The sequence below is a fragment of the Myotis lucifugus genome, unplaced genomic scaffold, assembly GCF_000147115.1.
Source record: "Myotis lucifugus unplaced genomic scaffold, Myoluc2.0 scaffold_148, whole genome shotgun sequence".
In the NCBI taxonomy this organism is placed as follows: domain Eukaryota; kingdom Metazoa; phylum Chordata; class Mammalia; order Chiroptera; family Vespertilionidae; genus Myotis; species Myotis lucifugus.
In genome coordinates, this window is record NW_005871196.1 from 2,147,801 (window position 1) to 2,172,262 (window position 24,462).

General features: G+C 46.9%; 1 protein-coding gene across 3 annotated transcripts in view; it reads right to left on the minus strand.

The window, feature by feature from the left end:
- The window catches only part of EBF2 (early B cell factor 2), a 192,930-nt gene extending 169,795 nt beyond the window's left edge, over positions 1-23,135 (minus strand). For 2 of the 3 annotated variants that reach the window (XM_006095016.3, XM_023759118.1), the window contains exons 1-6: positions 22,742-23,135; positions 20,086-20,242; positions 19,064-19,127; positions 18,707-18,762; positions 18,160-18,233; positions 12,212-12,280 (exon numbers count right to left, since the gene is read on the minus strand). In XM_006095016.3, the coding sequence (XP_006095078.1) occupies positions 12,212-12,280; positions 18,160-18,233; positions 18,707-18,762; positions 19,064-19,127; positions 20,086-20,242; positions 22,742-22,872 (551 nt within the window). In that variant the 5' untranslated portion in view covers positions 22,873-23,135. The remainder of the gene's footprint in view (positions 1-12,211; positions 12,281-18,159; positions 18,234-18,706; positions 18,763-19,063; positions 19,128-20,085; positions 20,243-22,741) is intronic. The other variant, XM_023759117.1, reaches the window with a different exon arrangement.
- Between the last annotated feature and the right edge of the window lie 1,327 nt (positions 23,136-24,462).

Genomic DNA, 24,462 nt, shown 5'->3' on the forward strand with positions numbered 1-24,462 from the left:
CGTGATTCAACATCTGGATGATAAAACGCATTAGCCACTCTACATTTACTTGGGCAAGCATCAAGTGGACTGTTAGCGTTAAATCGAAGCAAAGTCTGGCTCTTGTTCAAACGTCAGCCAAGACCAAGCTGGGAGAGGGGAGCTTCCCCTTTACCTCTAACTTCGCGCAATTTATCACTTGGGCCTAAACAATCCCACATGTTGGAGGCGCTGAAGAGAGAGACTTTGGGAATGCTGAACAAAGGCTTTCAGGGAAGTCAGAATGAAAGTGAGCAGGAGACAGACAGTGGACACTACGCACAAGCAATAGGGGAGGCGACAAGTCCATAAAACAGGGTCTAGACAGAGCATGAGACCAAGGCACTGAGAGGTGACAAAAAGAGAGAGAGAGAGGAGACAGAAACCTGAGGAGGGGGTTCTGGGCAGAAAAACTGGCAAAGACGAGGGGACAAAAAAATGCTGGTATTTCTGCTCACCTAACAGCGGTCCAAATGAATCTCCTAAGTGTGAATCAACTTCCACATAGGCCAGAAAATGATTTCTACCACATGAAGTAGGAAAGGAAAAACAACAACACTAAAAGGGAAGAAAGGAGGGCTTGCTAATTAGCTCTGGGGCCAGTGGCTCAGGCTCTTTCACACATCACCTCTCTCCGCCCAGGCTGTGAGGCAGCCCTTGCTTCCCTATTCTTCAGATAAGAAACCAGGATTCAGATAGGGCTTTCAGATAAAATACAGGATGGCCCCGTCAAACTGACAATAAATAATTTTTTCAGTGTAAGTATATCCCAAATATTGTATGGGAAAGGCTTATCCTGAAAATGTATTTGTTGTTTATTAGGAAAATCATATTTAACTGGAACACACTTGTACTAAAAAGAATTATTCGTGTTTGTGTGATATTTAAACTTAACTGGGCATCCTATAATTTTACTTGCTAAATCGGCAACTCCAGATCCATGAGAATGAATGAATGGGTGAATGCGTGCGTGGGCCAAGAGTAGTCAAACCCAGCTCTGAAGCCAGATTTTACTACAGTCATTATCACACTACAGGAAGAACAGCCACTTCAAGGACTCAACCCACATGTCATAAATCTGTGTTCAATGTACAACCTTACTTCTGAAGTAAGACAAAGCCTTTCCACAGGAGAAACTGGCCATGTACAAAATTGCAGCTTAATGTGAAGTAAAAGGCTATCAGCATGACCCATGGCACAGGCAGCAGTCCAGTCAGAAGTTTTGCAGTTCAACCCTGGCCAGGTAGCTCAGTTGGTTTGAGCTTTGTTCCCATACACCAAGGTTATGGGTTCAATCCCTGTCAGGGCACATGTAAGAATCAACCAATGGCTCTAGCCAGTTTAGCTCAGTGGATAGAGTGTCGGCCCACAGAGTGAAGGGTCCTGGGTTCGATCCCGGCCCTGGTCAGGACTCATGTGGGAGGCAAACAATCGATGTGTCTCACATTGATGTTTCTCTCTCTGTTTCTCCCCGTCCCTTCCATTCTGTCTAAAAATCAATTGAAAACTATCTTCAGGTAAGGATTAACAAAACAAACAAAAAATGATTCATCAATGAATGCATAAATAAGTGGAACAACAAATCTATGTTTCTCTCTCTCCTTCCCTGTCTCTCTAAAAATCAATAAAAAAGAGGGGGGGAAGCTTTGCAGTTCAGCCACAACATATTCAATGTGAATGCTACCTTTTATCCTGCCCCTTACCTGCAGAGACCATCTCAGTTTTGTCCTGGGAACTAGAGATCTTGTTTCTAATCCCATTTGGGTCTTTGACATGACCCCTCTTCAATTTCGTGTTCTCACCTGAAATGTGGGATGACAGCCCCACTGGATAACTAAAGTGAGTCCTGTGCATAGCTTTAAATTAATCAGGAAAATGTCCCATGCAATTGTGCAGAGCTGGACCACAAACAAACAAAAAAGATATTCCTTTGTCTCCATAGCGACCCACCTCAATGCTTCACTGGAGGGATTACATGTGGGTAACGGCATTCAGAGGTACAGTGAACATACCGCCCTTTTGTGAGTTCTCCTTTTTAAAAGTCCCGGCATCCTATGGGCCATAAAATACGGAGGTGTTAACCTCAAAGAGCTGGCCTGAACCCAGTGGTTCCATCCCTGCAAATTCTTCCATTCCTGCCATCATATCAGTGGGATTATGAACTTCTCCCTTATTTCCTTATCAAAAGCTCCTGTTATATGGGAGCATTTGCAGCCTTTCTCCCCAGATCTGGCTTCCTGGTGGTCTTGAGGGATCTGGGAAAGTTTGCCTTCACTGGAGACTGAGTTTAGAACCAAACTTCGTGGAGGACATTCATTTAATTGATTACCTGGCCCAGACTGATGAAATGCTGACTCCTTGTAGATTTGGGTCTGGTCTGCCTGACTTGGTTTGAGCCTCTTTGCCACCCAGCCACTTTCCTCTCTAATCAAATGCTCCTTCAGATTGCAATTCTAGATAAACGTGAAGAACAAAGCAACAAAGAACTATTCTTACAACCAAGAAATAATCTAGTCAAGTTTTAGTGGGTAGAACCCTAAATCTATAAGTCATCTCTGGGTAACTTGGGATATGTATCCTATTTCCCAAACACTTGTCTCTTAGCCTCTTAGCCAAGTCAAAAATAAGCCTAGAAGAACTTATCCATCCCCATTTGCTCAAATAGAAATAGAAAGAAAATAACTGTTTCTAGAAGGTTCTCTCTGGATGAACACATAGTCTTATCAATCTTTCCCAAGCTCTGTGTCTTCTGTTTCCCAGAAAACCAGTCACATAATTCTGGAAAGAGTTACCTTTCCCAGAAACAAATATCTACTTCTTATTTCCAGCATAGCACAATTTCAGAGCACTGTTCTTACTCTTCTCTTGACTCGTCCACTTCCTGGCAAATCTGCTATTTAATCACATCACGAAATTTTACCAGGAAGAAGCTGGAAGTTGAAGCATACCATCATCTGTTCTAAGTAGCCCCATACATCCAGTTGGCCCTCTGATTTTCACTGGGAATTAATCCAGAGGAATCTACACAAGCATTCTGAATGAGAGGATGCTAGAAAAAGTGAACCAGTTTTGGTCTTTTCTCTTTTTTTTAAAGAACTACTTGTAAACCCAAGAACTACTTGGATTCTGCCCTCTGCGTTTCTCCTTTCTCACAAACATCCAGGCTACTAAAAAATTCACAGATTGCCAGATGGTACAACAGCAGTTCTTTGCAAAGGATCTGAGCTTCCCAGTGAACAAAGGACGCATACTCATGGGGACAAGTGGCAACATCAGCAAAAGCTTTCGAGTGGTGAGTGTATTAGGGGAAGGAAGTGGGCTATGGAGAAGTGAGAAAATGGGCCTTTCACCTCCAGCAACTGGTATTTGGCCGGGAAAACATCCCAACCACTGGTGGTGGTAAGAAAGGACATGTTCAAACGAAGTTAAAAGAAACTAGTTCAAAACCTGGGATATTTTTATAGGAAGTCACAATATTTGAAGTCTGTGCCCATCTTCCCAGTACCTAGTAGTATAGGGTGATGGAAATAATGTCCAAATTTTGGCAGATAAACTGATAAATTCCTAAAAGTGCCAGAAAAAGAAAAAGAAAAGCATTCATGAACTATTGTAACATCTTCCTAATAAGTTCCCCTACTTCCATTCTCCATTTTCCAATTCATCCTCAAAGTTCTCTCTCCAAAATATTGACCTGATCATGAAATTTCACTACTCAAAACCCTTTGATGTCTCCCCATCACAAACAAAACAAAGTCAAAATGCTTTTGTATGGGCATGTAAAGTCTTCCAAAATCAGAATCCAGATAATCTTTCCAACTTCTATTCCCCCTTCACACATATCCATACACTTCTAAAACTGCAAACAGATTTAGGAAATCCTTTTCTTTCCACATGCATTTTCCTACACACTTTCCTGCTCTGAATGCCCTTTGACCTCACTGTGTATGTCCAAGTTACAGCCATCACCCTAGTGATGAGGTGTAGTACACCTCTTCTTAGATTAAAAGTATCTGCCCACTTCAGATCTTCCAGAATTTTTCTCTTTACCTCTTTTATGACACTTTTTACATTTTCCAGTGCATTGCACTTATTTTGGCATGCCCTCTGTTTTTCCAACTGAACTATAAGCTCTTGATGAGAAAACTTTGTGCCTATCCTATCTTATTATCTCTAAGAGCACCTTGCAAGTCCATGACATAATAGGTCCTCAATAAATACTGAATGCCTGGCTAGTGTGGCTCAATGATTGAGCATCAACCCAGGAGGTCATGGTTTGATTCCCCATCAGGGCATATGCCCAGGTTTTGGGCTCCATCCCCAGTAGGGGGTGTTCAGGAGGCAGCCAATCAATCATTCTTTCTCATCATTGATGTTTCTATCTCTCTCTCCCCCTTCCTCTCTCTGAAATCAATTTTAAAAAGAAAATATATAAAAAATTAATATTGAGTGACTAAATAGATTCATTCTGCCTTCCAACCCTAAATATCTGTTCTTGGAATTATTTTATACCTACCTACCACTGGGGAGTATGATGCCAAGCAGTTGTCAAAAACAAGTAGTTATAGCCCTAGCTAGTTGCTCAGTGGTTAGAGCATCAGCCCTCGGACTGAAGGGTAGCAAGTTCTATTCCAGTCAAGGGCACATAACTTGGTTGTAGGCTCGATCCTTGGTCAGGGCTCATGCATGAAACAACCAATCTATGTGTCTCCCTACATCAATGTTTCTCTCTCTCTGTCTCTTCCCCTCCATTCCACTCTTTCTAAAAATCATCTAAAAATCATTGGGGGAAAAATATCCTCGGGTGAGGATTAACAAAAATGACAACAAAAAACAAAACAAGTACTTACAGAAAAGGTCCTATATGAACTGGCAAAGGACTCAGTTACCCAAACTCTTTGATGTTTGGTCGTCTGAGATTAACCTGCCAACTTATATTTTCTGAGTGCCTGTAATACCCAAGCCACTGAACAGACACTGGGGGAGATACAGAATAATAATTGCTGTTAATTGCTATGATTTTTTGAAAGCACCTATGCCATCATGCACTATGTGGGCACCTTACATACATTAAAGTATTGCTATAACAACTCAACATTATCACATAGCTAATAAATATTAGGGTCCACTTAAATGACCTGTGGTATCAAACATTCAAGAATTACAATATAGTTGGGAATGTGATGCAAGTCCAAATGGGTAAAAACAAACAAACAAACAAAACTAATACCCATACATCCTAATCAGAGCAAGCACATGTGACATGTATCAACTGAAAAGACTTTGGCTACAAAAATTGATATCTTGCCCTGGCCAGATGACTCAGTTCGTTGGAGCATCATCCCATACACCGAAAGGTTGTGGGTTTGATTCCTGGTCAGGGCACATACCTAGGTTGTGGGTTCGATCCCTGATCAGGACGTGTATGAGAGCCAACCAATCGATGTTTCTCTCTCACATTGATGTTTCTCTCTCTTGCTCTCTTCCTCTCTCTCTAAAAATCAATTTTAAAAAAATATCCTTGTGTGAAGACTTAAAAAACACACACACTAATGTTTTTAAAAAATGGATATCTTTGAGAGGGTAAAATCAGAACTAGGTCTTTAAAAAGGAGTATGAGATATACTGGCAGAGAGTTTGGGGTGGGTATTCCAGGTAGAAATGGTGTGTACAGAGAGAGAGAAGATGGAATATTCAAGGTCTGTTTGATGGAACAAATATTTTGATTATATTTGGATTCACAGAGAACTAGAGAGCTGGAACCTGTCTGTGATCCACTTACCTAGTCTTCAGAACACTTCTAACAGTTTGTAAAAACATATTTCTTTGTATGATTTTCTCAGTTGTCAACTCCATAGGAATAGGAACCATGCCTGTTCTATTCCCTGGTTGTCTGGGAATAGTTCAGAAATATTTGCTTAATAACTGAACAACAGAAAAAAAATACTAAATCAATGAATGATGGTGTGAACCAATGTATGGATGACTAAGTTGGTTTGTTTCAAATCCAAAAGCTCTGTGCATTTAGGAAGACGGGTCAGTCAAGTAGAGTAACTGTAATTCTTAAAAACTAACCCGACCACAGAAGTGAACATCATAACTTCTCAGCACCACCTCTTTAATCAGAAAAAGGAGAGTCCTTTTCTCAAAGGAGTTCCAGCTTGTTTTGACCACTCGGCTCAGGCTGTCACCCAGTGAAGTACTTCAACCCAAAGGGACACTTTTTTCTTCACCAGCAAGTAGAAGAGTCCTTTCTCCTATACCTGTGTCTCCTTGAAATGACTAAGAAACTAGCAAAGGTTTTACCAGAAAACAAAGGAAGAAGAATATGAAAGAATGATGCATTCACTTTGGATAGATAATCTGTGTTTTCAGTGAGAAAATCTAAACCTTCCCTATGGGAATGGAATTTTCACTAAAAAAAAAATTGCCCGGGGCCAGGCTTTTGTAGACTCTTCACAGCACTGGGCTCCCCTCCACTGGAGATGGGGAGTCTGGGCAGAGGAGGCACATATTAATAGATCCTGTAAATTATTGATGAGCAAGGATGATGAATTAGCATGCCTGACACCCAAACATGGGCCCTCAGCTAGAATCAGAGAATTCAGAACTGGAAAGTAATGTTAAGATCACCCATTAATCCAAAGCACTTCATTTGTAGACAGGGAATTGGAGGGCCCATGAGCCAGCTCTCGAACTCTGCAGCATTAGGAACAAGTTAGTGAATGATCTGGGGCCAGCGCAGGTGTCCTGATCCTAGTCCAGGGCCATTTCTACTACACCATGATGCCTCTCTGTCACACTGGGAACTGATATTTCAACTGTCACACAGTTGAATGTGGTTTGTACAGTCTCAGAGTAAATGACACTCTGGGGACAAATGGCACCCACCACTTCCCAGAGAACAGACCCCTCTCTCATGTTCCTATCAGGAGTTCTTCCAGACCATGCTCACCAGGTCTTTCCCTTCTTCAACAACTCTACATTCTGGAGAGCTTTTTCTTCTTCTCCGCAACTTCCACACATTGGCTACACTCCAATTTCACCACTGAAACTGGCTATGTGACTTTGGCCAAATTACCTAACTCCTTGAGATGTATTTTTTTCTCTGTAAAACTGAGAATTTTTGCAACCATTGAAGATTAATTAAGATTATCTAATACAAATTTCTTATCACAATGCCCAGCATACAATAAGTGCCAATTAAAATGTTAGGTAAATGTTGAGTACTGGTCTTATCCATCCTTCTCAGAGATAGAATTCTTTGTTCAGGAGATGTCATTACTAATATATCTGACTTGTCTATTTCCGGGGAAAGGGAATGAATAGGAATGAAAACCAGCCTTAGTGGCCTAGGATGGCAGGGATCTGCTGGGCTTTATGGACATAAACCTCACCAAGAGCTATCCAGATACTGCTTCAATGCTGAAAGAGACAGGGGGTTTACAAGCAGAATCTATGCCACAAATCAAGAATAGATTACTTTAGTTTTCATTTGATAAATTAACAAAAAGAAAAACTCCAGTGTGCAGGATTAATGCATGGATAGTCAGTCAGGGCTTTACTCCTCACAGTTATCTTCCAGAATTTCCCATCCCACAAATAACTCTTCCTGGGGTTAAGTGATGCACTGGAGAAAGGAATGGCCCAAAGGAAAGAGGACTCAAGCACGTAGGACAAGGTAGTTGGTGAGGCAGAGGAATGCGGGAAGATGATGAGCTAGATGGCAGGGGAAGGTACACAAGAAGCCTGGACCAGAGGGGAAAGCATCAGGTGAAGATGCCTACCAACATGACGGCAGGAGAAAACATCATCTAAAAGAAGAGTCATACCAATTAGGACGGCAACTATAAAAACACAACAACAATCTAAAAACAAGAAAGTAGCAAGTAATGTGGAGCTGTAGAGGAATTAGAGCCTGCACTGTTGGTGAGAATATAAAATGGTATTGCCACAGTGGAAAGAGTATGGCAGTGGCAGTTCCTCGGACCACCATAGGATCCAACAATTCCACTTCTGGGCATATACAAAAAAATTGAAAGCAGAGAGATATTTGTGTACCCATGCTCATAGTAGCATTATTCACAATGGCCAAATTCTGACCCATGCAACAACATGGAGGAACCTTAGAGGATATGATGCTAAGTGAAATAAGCATGTCACAAGAGGACAAATACCACATGGCTCCATTTATATGAGGTATTTAGAGGAGTCAAATTCACAGAGACCGAAAGTAGAATGGTGGTTGCCAGGGGCTGGGAAGAAGGGGGAATGAGGAGTTGTGGTTTAATGGTGACAGTTTCAGTTTTGCAAGATGGAAAGAGTAGAGATAAATGGATGAATGGTGGTGATTGCACCACAATGTGAATATACTTAATAGCTCTGAACTGAACACTTGGTTAAGATGGCCAATTTTACGTTGTGTGTATTTTACCACAATTAATTTTTTAAAAAGAGGAAGATAATATCAGGAAAACCCCTCATGGGCAACTAAACACCGAACATTTCTGAGTAAACCTTTTGAATGAGAGTTATCCTGTTGTTTATTTGGCTTCTTGAAAAAGAAAATGAACAAAAACACATCAGTACTTAAAATGGCCCCCCTTGGGAACAGAGCTTAGAAATATAGAAGACCCATGTCCCAAGGCAAAAGACTGGGATATGTAGCATGTGAGAAATAGGTTGGAACTACCCTTTTAATAGAAAATATCCTACCACTGTGCACATGGGCAGGGGTAGCCTTCAAAGATTCAAAAAGAAATACTGCCCTGCCTGCCTATCTGACTTTTAATGGGGCTTCAAGTATAGAAGCCATAAGGACTTTTTCCTGCCTCACATCAATGAGACTGTCCCTACAGTCCTCTTCCCAGGGACCACCAGGTTATCCTGAGCCCCAGAGAGTCTGTAGATATGCAGAAGCTTCCAGAGAGAGAAGAGGGTTTGAGCTAGTACAACCCATGAAAAACAAGGTTGAATTAGAGCTTCCCTCTGAAACCACAAAATGTAAATCAGTGTGAGCCTTTTTTTAAATTTACCACACACAGGTCTTTATGGGTAAGATTTAGGTGGATGACCACAGTAAGGATTCTGTTTTTATTGTTGTTTTTGCTTTGTTCTGTTCTGTTTTGTTGGGTTTTCCCCAGATAGGGACTTTTGGAATTTTACACTAAAAGTTAATAAGCCCCCCCCCTTTATGCACACACACATTTATGTAGAAGAAAGACTTTGAGGCTATGATTCACAGCAAGTGCTGCTGGCCTGGCTTTTGGGAGAGGGGTGTGGCTGCCCAAGAATTCACAAAAGCACGTTGAACAGACAACTAAAAGTAAAAATTAAATTTATGTTTCTAGAGAGATCAGTCAGGGAGTAATTTAGTGCGGAAAAAGAATTCCCCGTCTGGGGCTAAGTCTTCGGAAAGGGAGAACTAAGTCTCTATGGGGGCATCCTATTGTAAAATCCAATAATATTCAATTAAGGGGCCACAAGGTAGCAAAAGCTATTTTTTTTATATTTCAAGCGTCCTGTTAGAAACTGATTATCTGCTCAGGATGTGGTCACATGGGCTAAGTGAAAGGTCAAGTTGTTTTCTGGCTGAGCTGGAAGTCTATCATGTCAGTGGGTAACATGACATATCATGTCTCACCAGGATCAAAAACTCTGGTCCATCATTGATGAGATCAAGGGCATTTCTGGGATGAAATTCTTCTTTCCCATTCTGGTACATGTCTTTGATTAATAAAAATGGATTTACAACTAAATTAGCACTTGCTAACTGCAGGTTGGCAAGCAAAATTTTGCAAAACCCTGGATTCACCAAGGGAAAAAATAAAGAGGTCTTGGGTGATGAAAAGTTGGGGAACCACTCTTGAGCCTCCTCATCCCCTCCCCCAAACAGGCACAATTCTGGGGAATAAACAAAGTTCCCTGGGGCCAGAGTGGAGCGTGCCTGTTGTGTGAGAAAACTCAGGGAGAGACAGTGTAAATTAACTGCATCTGGCCAGACTGAGCCAGGAGGGGGAGGAGATAATTAGTTGGCATTGTAGGAACAAGGGCAAAGAAGAGAGTCCTATATTTACCCAGAGAAAATCCAAAATAGACTACTTTGCACCCGTTTGGTGTTCATGGGTGATCTCGACATCTCCAAGTCAGCAGGCGTTGAACCCAGGGGCCAGCTGCACAACTCAACCAAACCTCTGATGACACCCATCCCACCTTCAACAAATGGAAACCTGGCTGCATCCACTTATGCTTCCACAAATGAAGGAAAGACAGCTAAGACACACCGAAAAGACATTCAACAGCAATAAAACAAGACTCTGGTGAAGGAAAAACCTACAATGAGCAAAACAAATAAATGCATCTGTTTATAATAAAATGCTTTCTCTAAAAACCTGATACTGATCAATTTACAGTACCCTTTGGTATGTTATGTGTAGACGTGAAACGTTTTGGAAATAACACATATTTCAAGTGATACAGAGACTTCACTGGGTTGTTTTATTGTGCATAGGACAGTAAAAATAAGTGCCACAGTCACATAAAGCTCCATAATATAGCAGCCAAGATACAGTTTCCACCTCCTCAGAAGAATTTAAGGCATTCTAGCACCAACAACAAAGGCACCAAATATGAAAATATTTTCTCCCATAGATGCAAAAAGACTACATTTTTTGTATCTGTAACATGTGTATTGCATAGGCAGAAAACAGCATATTCAGCTTTATCTGTGGGTATAACTCTACGTAGTTTCTTGCAGGAAGAGCTACTGCTAAGCTCAGAGTCCTTAGGATGTGTGCTCACGAGTTGCAAGATGAAGGTGAGCATTTACAGGTTTGCCAATATTCCTAAAGCTGATTTAAGGGTGTTTATTGCAAGAAAACATGTAACAATGATGAGGTTAGAGTGCCTTCCTAAAAGGACAGCAAACATTCGTGAAAAAGACTACATGAAGATTAAAAAGCTCAGGGTACACGCTGGAAAGACTGGATCTGTGTCTAGGCTGCTCTTATATCCTTCAAACTCCCCCAGAGGATCCCAAGGCTATCCTGGGAAGCTGGGAATGGACGTCCCATGCAATCAGCACACCCAACTCTCATAAGTTAGGACAGAGAGGGCTGGGAGAAGGTGCTTGTGGCAGTGAGAGGAGGTAAGGACAACTGTTTCTTTAGTGCCAGCTCTGCTCCAACCAGCTGTGCAAACATGGGCAAGTAGGCAGTACCCTCCAACTCTTCTCCCACTGTACCATTAAAGAACAGAAGTGCTGAGTGCTTTGTCCAAGGTCAGAAGCTAGGACAGAATCAGAATTCTAGCCCCCTCGTTCCTAAGACTATGCTATACTTTTCACGAAGAAACCAAGCTGGGTTTCTGGGAAGAATGCCAGAGGTTCCATTCTCCCAGCTGAGGATTCACTGGAATATTGGAATAACAACTTTGGAGACTGTGGTCTCTCCAATCCATTTCAGGACCTGGCTAGAAACATGAAAACCCAAAGAAAGAAGCAACAGGGAATTATTCCGTTTTTTAATGAAAGAGAAAAAATTAGGGGTGGGAATATGGGATTTCTTAAAAATTACATGATTGCTGGAAGTTAATTTGGTATTTCTTCATTGGTTTATAAGTTCTGTTTCCAATCACAAAAACAGACAGCTGAGGATGCCTAACTCACATTTCAATGAATTAGCATCTTGTCCCAAAGAATCTTATCCACTCTGAATATAACACAGGACCCAGAATGCAATCCTCTGTCGTAGAAAGGAATCTCCCTCAATGCAATAGAGAGCTTGTCATAATCCCCTAAACCGTAATCTAAACTGGAAGTCATCAAGCCCAACAGCAATCACACCACACAGGGGTTGCCACTTAACTTGGGATACACTGCCTCTTTCAGCAAACTGACTGAGGTCCTGCCCTGCCAGGTAGGAGAGATGGCATCTCCTACCATCCACGCCCTCCCTAGTAGGCTGAAGCAAATGCACCTGGAAAAGAATCCCGTCGTGGATTTAGAGACCTAAGTTCAAAAGGGAAGGTTCTGACTTCTTCCAAGTAAGGCCAACCAGAACAAGAAAATGCATGTTGAACTAGCATCATGCCTTGAAGGTAACATAAAACCAACCTTACGACAAAGCCCAAGTGATCAGTACTCAGAGTTGAGATTCATAAAGGAAATGATTTTTTTTAAATCACTTTTTCCCCCTACCTGTCGATGATGACAGGGTCTGAAGGAGTCTCATTTCGGTTTCCACAACTTTTCTTTTCACAGCATCGACTGTAGATTGGGAAGGAACCAAAAAAGTAAAAGAAATTTGTTAAAATCAAGAAAAAGCAATAAGCATACAATGTAGGAACGTTCACAAAAATTAGTATGTCCTGGGTAGCCTCTTCACTATCCGCTGCTTGAGAGCAGAATTTATGGCCATGTTTAAAAACAATAATGAACTTGAAGCCCAGAGATACTCATTTAAATTCTCACTCTGTGACTTATAAACCAGGTAATTCTTAGCAAATCACAATTTTCCCAAGAATTGTATTTGTAATCTGAACCATGGACAGCTGGATTTAAAAATCTATAAGGTTATTTCCAGCTCAGTGTTGAATGATTTTAATGACTATATATATTAGATCTTTGTGTCTTAACAAATATTTAGAGAAAGAAGGGAAAGGAAAATGTATAAAATAGCTGCCTGGATTTTTACCAACCTTATTTACATAACATCTCAGTGTACTTTATAAACATGTATGCCTTCATCCATTTCCATCATTTTCTAAATATGAAGGAGGAAGAGCAGAACTATGGCATGTATTTTAAAACAGGAAGAAAATGAGGCAGGGAGCTGTAAAGTTATAGCTCCAATCCTTCTCACCAAGTCATGGAACAGAAACGGGACTGGATGTACAGTTCCCATCTTGAAAACACTCCCTCCCAAAACTTGCACCTGCTGGATGATGCTGGAGAATGCACGAGACAAAGAGGTCTTAGAACAAGTGCAATAGGTAAGAAGTACTCAGAAGGTCCTTTGACTTTGCAGAAATAAAACACTCCAATCAAAGGGCCCTGTGTGGGAGAGCTAGAGGAATGTAAAAAGGGCAAAGGCCGCTTGGTGGTGGAGAAGCAATGGGACACCACCTCCTTGAGTTGCCCTAGTGCTGCTTGTCAGGACTACAGACTTCTGAATACCTCTCAGCTCACTCAAGCACATGGCCAGCACTGACTATCACCCTGACAGGGCTTATATGAAAAGCATTATCATCCACACTGGTTGGAGACTAAGCCTAATAAGCCTTAGCAATAATAAAATTACATGTAAGTGCGGTCCTTCCCCTGATAGTTCCTCTGTAGCTTAAGGTTGGCGTGGCCCAATAGAAAAAATGTTAACGTGGGAATCAGAGCTCTGGTGCCTAACCCAACTCCGTCCCAAACCAGCTGCGTGAATTTAGTCTAATCTCTTTAACCCCTCTGGGTTTTGCCTCCCTATATATAAAATTAAAATGTTGGGCTAGATTATCTCCAGAGTTCCTTCTAGTATAAGTCCAGGAGGCTATGGGATTCCCTGAGCACCCTTCAAAAGTGATGACAGGCTAAGGAAAAGAGGGAAGCCATGTGGCAGCAGGAACTCAAAGGCCTAGCACAGCCCAGGGATAAATTTAGTTTCTGGTTCTCTGCAGTGCTTTCACCATCTCGGATCCTCCACAGAATTACAAACAAACAAACAAAGAACTACTTTACAACTTTTTAAATCCATCTCTCTCATGCAGGGGCATGTGGATTATTTAGTGAATAATTTTACCATTCTATGAAAGTAGAATATACTTGAAAGATGTTTTAAAAAAACAAAAAAACTTTCACCAAATGGGTACAATGAGGTTTTAAGAAATTTAATCAAATTAGTAAGAAGTAAAAGAAAAAGTGTCTCAACTTTCTTAAATACCAGAGCTTGCCCCTGGGACTTTCTGAAACAATATTTTGCCTTTGAAATTATGTTAGGTCTCAACTTTTAAAATTTCAGTCCATCCCAAGATTAACACCAATAAAAATGCTGACCAGCTGCTCTCCCCACTCCCAGAGCTTGTGTCTTTCTTCCCAACTCCTGCCCCCACCCATTTCTGTCTCCCACCTCCCCTTTTTCAGTGGCTTCTGTCAATGGAATACCTTTGTAGTTCAGGCAAACCTTTTTCCTTAGCAACACAATTTCAAAAGCCCCAACCATGCTAGTTACCTAAAGCCTTCTACCAAGACTCCCCTTTGACATCTCCGGCATGTCAACCTAACCCAAATGTGTGCTTGATGCCGTGTACAATTTAATTCCAAGAGCGCACACTGCTAGAACGTACCAATCTGTTTAGTTTGAGAAGGAATGATTTCGAGGAGGCTGAGTAAGTTTGCAAAATTGCTCAGCTGAATTCAGCTGCTTTCCATGGGGAGTTTCTCGGAGGAAAAGAAAACAGATAAAAATGTAAGCCTGGTGCCAGTGTAATACAATGTGGGGATTCGGCTCAGGGAAGGAAATGATATTTAAAGAAAATGCAGAGAGATTTCAGGACCCAATCTTCTCTTTTCCACCAGTCACATATTTAAGTATAATCTCTAATGTTAATAGCACAGAAAAGATGTAGAAGGCAGTTACTTGGCTGTTGCACTATAAAAATAAAGGTATAAAAATAATAGGAGTGGACTGTATTTGCCCCATTAGAGCCCTTCTTAAAATTTCTCTGGGTTAGCCAAAGCTAATTTTCTTTTTCTTTCCTTTTTTAAAGAAAAATTCTCATCAAGATGTCCTAGTTATTCTTCGTTTGGCTGCTTAAATGACATTCAGTCATCACACCAGAATATTAAGATGAGCAAAGGGGAGTGGAGAGTGGAAGACATTCATGAACCACATTCCCCAAACAATCGTTCTGGGCCCAGGTGTGTGGATAGTTGAGAGAAGGAACTGGGTCCCTGAATTGCGCAGATAACAAACTTCAAGTTCAGTTTCTTTACCTAAAAAGGCTTTTAGGATTATTTCCCAGTGAACAAGACTTTAAAAAAAAAAAAAAAGGAAGAGAAGAGGGGGGAAATTGAACAAAGAGAAGAGGAAACTGAACTTGGCCCTAGGTTAAGACTGTGGTCCTAACTACCAGGAAGAGGCTCCGAAGTGCCCATTTATCCTAATGAATAAAAATGAAAGCTCTTTCTCTATTGGCTTGGTTTGGTTTATTTTATTCTCTTTCTCTATTGGCTTGGTTTGGTTTATTTTATTCTGGTGCTTATTTGGAGAACCTTTTACCTGAAATACTCGAAATTCGTTAACAGGCCTCTTTCATCCTCCCTATCTTTTCATGGAATCTTGAGAGGGAAAGAGAGAAGAAAAAAAAGTTGGGGAAATGAGAAATTTTATCCCAATCCTGAATCTTCCCTGGATTTTTCAGGAAGAGAGAAAGAAAAGGGGGGGGGGGGCTGGAGCAGAAAAGGCCCAGCCATGGACACAGGGTGTCCAGTCAGCAAACTCCTGCTCAAGACAAGTGGATATGCCCTTTCCCCTCCAAAATCGTTTTTAAAATTCAACCCTCAACTTTCAAAAATCTGTCTCTAATTTCAAACTCAAATAAGCGCACAGCATGGTGGCTTTTGTTTTGTTTTCTTCTCCCCAACTCCTCCCTGCGATTGCATAACAAAAGTGTCTAAATTCACACCATCTGGCCGATAAAGACACTGGCCCCACTGCCCGGCTGGCCCATCTGATTAGGGCCCTGTCTAGCCTGCGCCTTGTGGCGAAAAGTCACAGCTGTGGGGTTTGCTCGCACTCAATACAACTCTGTTATTAGCCAGCTGTAGGCCTTGAGACGACTTCTGTTCAAATTATAATATCTTTTAACCCTCTGAGCATTTGAGGGCAGGGGTGGCTGGCAGCGACATAACAACTAGATTTCTCTTTGCTAATAATTGTCAAAATGAACTAAAGCAGGGAAGAAGGGAGCAGAAGCAATTGGAGAAGGGAGAAAAAGTTATTCTCAACGATATCAATATTGTTTCCTTCCTCAAAGCTAAACGCTAATTTATGAGCTTTTTTGACTAAAGATTACAGAACATGAAACCATGCAGGGAAATTCCCAGGTAAACCCCAAAACATTCACCCCACAAATGAAACCGGGTGCCCTAACCATTGCGAACAGGGCATCTCATTCATCCCTCAGCCACTGATGCTATAACGGGCTCTTAAAATGTGGGAGGAGAGACTTTTTCTCCGTAACTGCAGAATCAGTCAGCTCAGACTGACACATCGCATCCAACATTTGTCACTACCCGGTTCATCTACACACACACACACACACACACACACACACACACACACACAGTACCCATCCAATGGATCATTTATTTACCCATTAATTAATATTTGTTTTAAATTCTAGTTTGGAAAGAAAATAGCAGAGCATCTCTTCCCAGGTCTCAAATACAGAGAAGTTACAGTACATTAAATTTTTATATTGTGTTACTAATGCAGACTAAACTAGAGGCTTTAAAAATTGATGCTGCTACTTAAACAGCATAAAATGAGGAGGATTTGATTGGGCTTAAAAATAAAAATGTCAGCTTTAAATACCACTGGATGGGGTGTGCAAGTATTCTTTAAAATGAGAGGTATAATTCATCAGACAATGGGCCAATTTGGGGCTTTCTTTTCTTTTAAGAAGATAATCTCTCCAAACAAAGACATTTAAAAGTATAGAGAGAAATTAAAAAGCATCCGTCAATTAGCCACCTGAATCAGTGTTCTGACTATTTAGTCTAGTTATTACATGCAAACTCATCTTGCAATTGTATTTTCTTTCTAAATGGATCTATGAAGGGGCTCTGGGATGGTGAAGTGGATATCTGCTTACTCCAACGCCCAGTGCCTCACCCAGCTACTCAGGCAAGGAAGCCAGGACCCCTCAGCTCTGGCAGAGCTCAACTTTGCATTTGGCAAATTTTGTTTTTCTAATACTTGGTCAAAACCAAAACAAACATGTCAAATTGTTATGTTTCTTCCTGACTGGGTTGTGAGGGAGACAGCACTGCCAGAAGCTGACCATAAAACAGTCCCGGGCTACATCAGCCACGGCCTCCAATTACCCCAAACTGGCACGTCTGGAGTTGGAAGACATTTACAGAAGCAATCGCAAAGCGAGGAAGAATTGAGGCTTTCTCTCCGATCAGAAATTTTGGAGGAAGAAAAACGTGTGTGTAACAAAGATTTACATTTTTATAGCAAAATCACCACCTCTACCAAGAGTTTCCTTTTTATAGAAAACTCTCCTTTACGAAGGGATCCCCAACACCTGAAAAAACTAGGAACTCAATAAACATTTGTTAAAAGAATAAGTGTGTGGATGAATTTCTTCTAATTGTTTTATTTTCTTCTAGTCACGCAGAAGAAAGACTCAAATGGACTGGATCCGTCTCTGCAAGAAGATGGGGAAAGGTGCAGAAATTCCAGCACACAACTCAGCCGTGAGAACTTCCTCTCGCAACTCAGCCAGGAGAAGCCAGCTGCTGCTCCAAACCCAGCTCTCCTGGCTGCGGTCCTCTCCCACCCCTCCCAGCACTGGTGGTGAACTCCTCTGATCTTTCTCCCCATGGTTCCTCCTCACCTAAGAAACTCCTCCAACATGAGAAATCGTCGGAGAAGCGACATTCCTGGAGGAAGGAAACGCTTTGGCATCATATACATGTGCCTCAGGTGGGGTTCCCCTGAAATGGGCCACTGGACTCTCTGGTGGTCCTTGCCCAGACTGTGGGTCTCCAGTGCTTTGATCTTGAATGCCACACGTGACCCCTCCTTGGAAATCTACCCCGAGCTTGCCAGCCCAGTGGGAATGAGCCTGGTGTACCGAAGTCCCCATTCCAAACTTGGCGGGGGCTGCCCATGCCCCCCTGCTGGACAACAGAAACTGTCCCGGGCGGAGAAAACTCCCCAGACGCCTGGGGACGGAATCCTGCGCGGTCCTGGGTGTCCTTTCCGAGACGCTCTAAGAATCTGGCCTTTAGTAAAGGAGACGTTCTAGTGCGCACCATCCCTCCTGCACACCATCCCTCCTGCAAATCCTTGTGGGGGCGTCCCTGAGCGCAGAGGCCGCTCCCCTGCCCAGCGCGCGAGCAAAGCCCGCGGGGAAAGCAGCTCTTACCTGCACATGACTTCGTGTGTCAGAAGAACTCGGCACATTTCCGGATTCTTATTTTGTCCTTCGTATGCTATGGGCTGCGAAGGAGGCAAGGGCAAGAAGGGAAGTGTGAGGGGAGTGAGGAACAAGGAAAAGGGGACTTGAGAGCAAGCACAGAATCCGTCTTCCTCTCTCTCTGCCCGCCACTTCATTGGGTGTGCCCACTGGAAGCACAGGCCCCAAGCTGTGGCCTGACTAACTCAAGCGAAATATAGACAGGTTTGCCCCACGAGAACATATTTCTTGCAAAAGGCAATGTTTGGGGAACCAAATCTCCCAATAATTGCTTTCTCCCTTCACCATTTTTCTCACTTCCCCACCCAGAAAGAAACAGAACAATTGAGGAGAGAGGGGAAAAATTTTTTTCATAGTGAACAAGGTGCGAGTTGATGTTCAAGGGCATGTGAAGTCAGACCCAGAAATTCGTGGAGGGTGGGGGCAGGGCAGGTAAAGGTGGGGGGAGGTCAGAGGGGGCCCTGCAGAGGAGGGGCCCAGTGGACTGCGGGCTCACCTGCTTAGTGACCGAGTCAATGAGCCTGACGTACAGGTCCTGCTCCGTGCGGACACCTGTGGGGAGGCGATGGGCACAAGGTAAGGGCCCCGGAAGCTTCTCCTGCAAACCCCCCAACTGGCCCCGGTGTAGGGCCAGGCCCAGGAAGCTGCCCAGGGCTGCCACAGGCTGAAAGGTCCTGGGGGCAAAGACCACCCCCACCCCCACCCTCCCCGCCCCCCAGGGCCCTGACCGAGCCTCCCCAGACCCTGCTCTCCCTGGACCTGAGACTGCCTGCAAGCTACCTGGACAAAGGTCAACGGCTTTCCTTGAAAGGGGCCTGTGTGGCACCTGGACACAGAGGGCGGGGGCGCTCACCGTTGCTGTAGAGGAGCTGTAACTTGTAGTGGGTGCCATTGTTGGTCTTCTCGTTGCCTTGTTCCTAAAAAGACAGGCGGTGTTGGAATCCCTGGCTTTGGAGCCCCCAGATGAAGGAAAGAGGAGAGAGCACTTCCTTACACCGCCTCCCCCTGCCTTTCACCCCCTCCACCACACCACTCCGCCCCAGCCCAGGGTCAAAGGGCAGGAGCTTCTGCTGAAGGACCACCGCCAAAACTTGCCAAGGCCCGCCACTTGACCCTCTCCAAGCCTCTGTCTCTCTCCCTTAAAAATATCCTCAGGAGTGTGACCCCTCTGAGGCCCAAAAAAGGGGCACCGCACCAACGCTGCCTTTACCAGTCCCCAGCCAACCCGCCCAGGTGTCGTCCGGAGGAAGTTGCAAGTTCTCTTAGCAGAAAGGTGAAGGGGCCTGTCATATGCAAGCGCTACCTTGTCCCTACCCCACAGGACCAGCGCCTCCGCCCCGAGCTGCAGGGATGGGCCAGGGGCAAGAGGGACCTCTGGGCTCCTGCTGGAAGCTCACATAGTGCAGCTGAGGAGACGGCGGCTCAGAGGGCAAGAGACTTTCCTTTCGTCTCGCCTCGCTTCCTCTGAGATCAAAGGCCTGGGCGGGCAGCGGTGCGCGGGGAGCGAGAGTGGGAGCCGTGTCCGCGAGGAGGGCCGCGCTCTGGTTCCCGCTGGTACCCGCCCGCTCCGCGGGAGCAGCAGGTGGAACAGAACTGACACACGGGAGCGGGCAGCAGGGCCCGGGTGCCTTTGAACTACCCTCTCGCGGGAGGGCGCTCGCTGCGGTCTGTGCAGCACCAGGTTCCGCTCAGGACCCGGAGCCGCCAGCCCGCAGCAGGCGGCGCACCGGCGGGGTGGGAGGCGTGGGGAAACCGACGGATGGAGAGGCTGCGAGTGAGGAGCCTGATCTGTCATCCCTGATGATGTGACAGATGGAATCCTCGCGCTTTGCAAGGAGGCGGCGACCCGCCGGAGGGGCAGGGGCCTGCGCGTACCTTGTCGTTCTCCACGAAGTCCACGAAGGCCGTGCGCTCGATCTCCACCGGCTGCCCCTGCCTGTCGTAGAGCGCCAGCACGAAGTGGAAGAAGTTGGACTTGCGCAGGTTGGAGGGCGGCTGCTTCTCGAAGTGCGCGCGGGACAGGGCGACTCCGCTGCGGGAGGAACACGGGGCGGCGGGCGCGGGAGGAGAGAAGGACACCGGGTTACCCACGCGCCCACGCACCCCGCCGCGGCCCAGGGGCCGGTCCCAGGTCAAGAGCTCTGGACCCTCCGACCTTCCTTCCCACCGGCTTAAGAGGAGGAGACCAGACTCTAGAGGAGTCGCAGGGGCCGGGGCCGGCGGCAGGGCCGCGCTGTATCTGCCGCTCTGCGCGCTGAGCCCGGCCGGCGGCTCACTGTCCGGCCCAAGTGGAGCCCCGAGGAGCCCAGCGGCAGGCCGAGGCCGGGCGGGCCCCCAGGCGGGCCCCGCTCTTGTCCTGTCGGGCCGCCCTCACCTATTTTATCCGGTGGCGGTGGCCGCTGAATAGGTCAAAAGTCAGAGCTGGGCCCAGAGTTTGGGGAATAAGCGCCTCCTTATTTGAAGACTTGACCCTTTTCCTTGATCTTTTCTTGAGTTACACACACTCACTCTCACACACTCACACACACACACACACACACACACACTCACTCACAAACACACTCACACACACACACACTCACACACACACACACACACACTCACACACACACTCACTCACACACACACTCACACACTCACACACACACTCACTCACACACACTCACACACACACACACACTCACACACTCACACACACTCACACACGCCAGCGCTCTCGGAAAGGCTGCGTGAGAACCCTCTGGGCCTCAGGTAGCCCAGAGCCCAAGCCTGCGTCCTACTGGGAGAGGCCTCGCCTCCTGTTTCCCTCGCTCTTCCGAAAAGCTGCCCAGCACCAGGGCAGGGCGGGATCCCCGAAGCCAGCCCTAAGGATCGACCTGATACCGGGGACCCGCCTCCCAAACTGCTAAGCTTGGAGAAGCCAACACGTTAGGACGAGGCCGGCAAAGTCCTCGCTGGGGGCCCAGGGAAGCCTCGTTCCAGCCGCGTCTGCGAGCGGCGCCGGCCAAACGCGCTGACCGCGAAACCCTTTCTGGAGGACCCGCGAGGCTCCCTGGAGGGCACCGAGTGTGTGCACACACCTCCCTGCCGACCTGTCCCGGCCCAGAACCGACTGGCGGCCAGATAACATTTGTCAGGAGGCGGGCCGCGCGCGCAGATGGCTCCCAGGCCCCGCGGCGCTGGCTCTGTGGGCCTCACCCCCCGGGCGCGAGCACTTTCCCCTCTTTGAAGGGGCACCATTTCGCTGGGATGCCCCGCTCCAGCTGCCTGTTCCCATTGCAGCCAGTATTTGATCCGAGCAAAGGATGGAGGTGGGTGGCGTCTTTAAGGAGCTAAGGTCACCCGCCGCGGACGGCTCTGTGGAGCTGCCTGCTGCCCCGGCCTGCAGCCCCCGAGCCCAGACGGCGGCGGAGAGCGGCTGCCGGGGCCGCGGGCTTGGACGCGAGGGAGGGGGTTCGAGTGTTGCTTCCTCTCCTCCAAGGGCGGCAGCTGGTTCGCTCCACCCGGGACACCTGGAGACGTGGCCTGCTAAGAAAGGAGGGATTTCTAGGCAACGCATCGGAACTTAGAGAGGGCGACCAGGAGAGTGGACAGGGCGGCTGGAGTCGTGGGAAGAAGTTCGTGGGCTCCGTGGGGTAAGGTGTCTTTCTCTTGCAGACAAGGACGTGGGGACCACAAATGCCAGCTCAGCAGTGACGACGAGGAGGGGAGCCAGAATGTCTTCTCGGGGTGGCACTCGGGACCAGGCGTGTACCGGCTCAGCACGCGGACGCTTAGAAACCCTCAGCTCCTGGGACCAGCAAAACTGGAGGTTGGCGATGCCAGCGTTTGCGGCCAGCTCCTCGCCTCGCCTCTCTTCTTCGGCAGTTTCTTCTACTGCTACTCCTTCGTCTTTTTCTCTCTGATTTCTTCTTTCCCCTCACTCCGCCTCGATACCTCTGGCCCACCGTTCTAGCTCTGCGCCCGGACCCTCCAGCCAGCCCCCTCCCGGAGCTCCGAGCCGCTTCGCCTTCCCAGGAAACTGATCCGGTCTGTCCGGCTCCTCTCGCCGCCGCCGCCGTCTGCCCGCTAGGCTCCCGGCCTCCAGGAATCGCGGGCAAGAAGCGGCAGAAGAGGCGCTCGCCAGCGGCTTTGCGGAACCGGCATCCCGGGGAAGCCGGCTCTCCCGCGGCCGTCACCGCCGGCTCCGGCCCCCGAGCTCCACTCCGGACCAGCCCCTCCTCGCAGGGCCAGGGAGTGAGCTGCGAGGCGTAGGATGCTACTTTGTTATTTTTCCTCCCAAAGAGCGGTCTGCGGGGAAGGAGTGGGGCAGAAACTCCGGCATTAGCTGCGGGGTAAGTGTTCCCCAGGCTGCAGCGACCTGCATGCCCGAGGGCGAGCCCCAGCGCGCGGGGCCAGGGCGACAGATGCGGGGGAGAGAGAACGAGACAGAGCGAGCGAGCGGGAGGAGGGGGACGGAGAAATACAGAGACGGTGGGAGAGCAAAGGAGCTAGGGACTTTGAGAGCATAATTGTGCGACCGTCTAGTTACCTCTGCGCCGCGACATTGGCGTCCACCACACCGACATTCCGGACCCAGGACCTGACCGAATCCATCTCGGCGCTCAGTGATTTCTCTTTCAGAGCTGGCCCTCTTCCTAAAGTATCTTGAATCCCAAACATTTAAAAAGTATGATCTGTCTCTTTAAAAATAAGAGTTACCACGCTGTCCTTACTGTTCCCAACGTTGCCACCAAACCGTTTCCTCCAAAGCAATCCAAAAAAAGGGACCAAGTACTGAAGTTTGAGTCTCTCTTGAAAAAAAAAAAAAAGATAACCCGTCGTTTGCTTCACGCGTGAGGTGCGGGTTGGTGCAGTTAAAGTTTGGGTTTTATCCTCCGCAAGTTCAGATCTGCCGCCTCGGGTCCTCGGTCCTAAGTCGCTCGCATCCTTCCCGCGGCAGCGCTGCCTGCAGAAAGTGATCACAATTTAGAAGCATCACCTGTTCTGGGAGAAACAGGAGGAGATTGATGACTGCCTAATCTCTCCCTTTCCTCCTGGTCCCCCACCCTCCCGGCTCCCCCCCACCGCTGCAATTTAGAAAAAAAAAATTCCCAACAGGATCAGTTGTAAAAAGAAGGGGAAGACCCGGAGCGGAGAGGAGGCGGTGGCTGCGAGCACCTCGGAGCCGGGCTGCCGCCGCGCACGGGCCCCATGAATGGGTTACTACGGCCCGGGCCGCGGGAGGCGGAGCCGCGGCCCGATAAGGAGCCTCATTTGCATGGACGCTCGGGATTGGCCAGCGCTGGGCAGGCCGGGCGACGTCCTCCGGCGGCGCGCGCCACGCTCGGAGGTGAAAGGGGACGGAAGCTGTGGACACTGCGTCCTTGGTGTGCGTGCGCCGTGGGGAGGTGGCCTGCGACGCGCCCACTCGGTCTGGGTGCGGGAGCGGGAGCCTCCGGGGTGCTGCCTCCAGATGCAGGTTTCTGTGTCCTGCCGGAAGGCATACGCATTCCCGGGGCTGGGATCTGTGGGCGTGTGTGTGAGGAAGCGGAGAGTGTGACCACATGTACTTAGGTTTTGTGCACACGTTCCCCAGAGCAACCCAGTTCCCTGAACGGCTCTCCCAAGTCTCCTGGAGTTACATGGTGACACTCAGATTTTGTGTGCGGTTTACAAGTTGAGAGAGAAGGGTGTGTGAATGAAAGCGGGGGGCGGGGAGGGGAGTGGAGGAGTACGAACAAGGCTCAAGTGCTATTCAAATAAATAGTGTCGGGGAAAATGGTCACGGAGCTAAGGAAAATACCCCGGTGCGGGCGAGAGGTTGCCGACAGATCGTTGCAGGCTTAGTGCAAGAGCTGCCTGGCGTCCTCCCGACGCCCCCTCCGCCTCCCCACCCAGTTCCCGAAGCCCAGGGAGGCAGCAGAGGGGCTGCCAGGAGGCAGCAGAGGAGTCGCGGAAACTTTGCCCACGGCGCGCGGTCGCCGAGGTGCTGGCCGTGGGCTGGTGGCCGGGAGGCGGCGGCAGCTCCGCCAACAGCTGAAACCTTAGACGGCTTTTTAACTGCACCGGGCAGCTCGCGGTGCCTATTAAAAATCCTCCTGGCCGGGTGTTATTTGCTTGCTTCCGCTTTTGTATTCTGATCTGTGCATAGATCTGCTGCTGAAATCTAGAACACTAGCGCGAAAACAGATTTGAAGACAATGAATGCAAATCTGTGCTCAAAGACCATCTGCCGTGGAGGAGACAAATCAGCTGTTCCTCCGTGCGAGC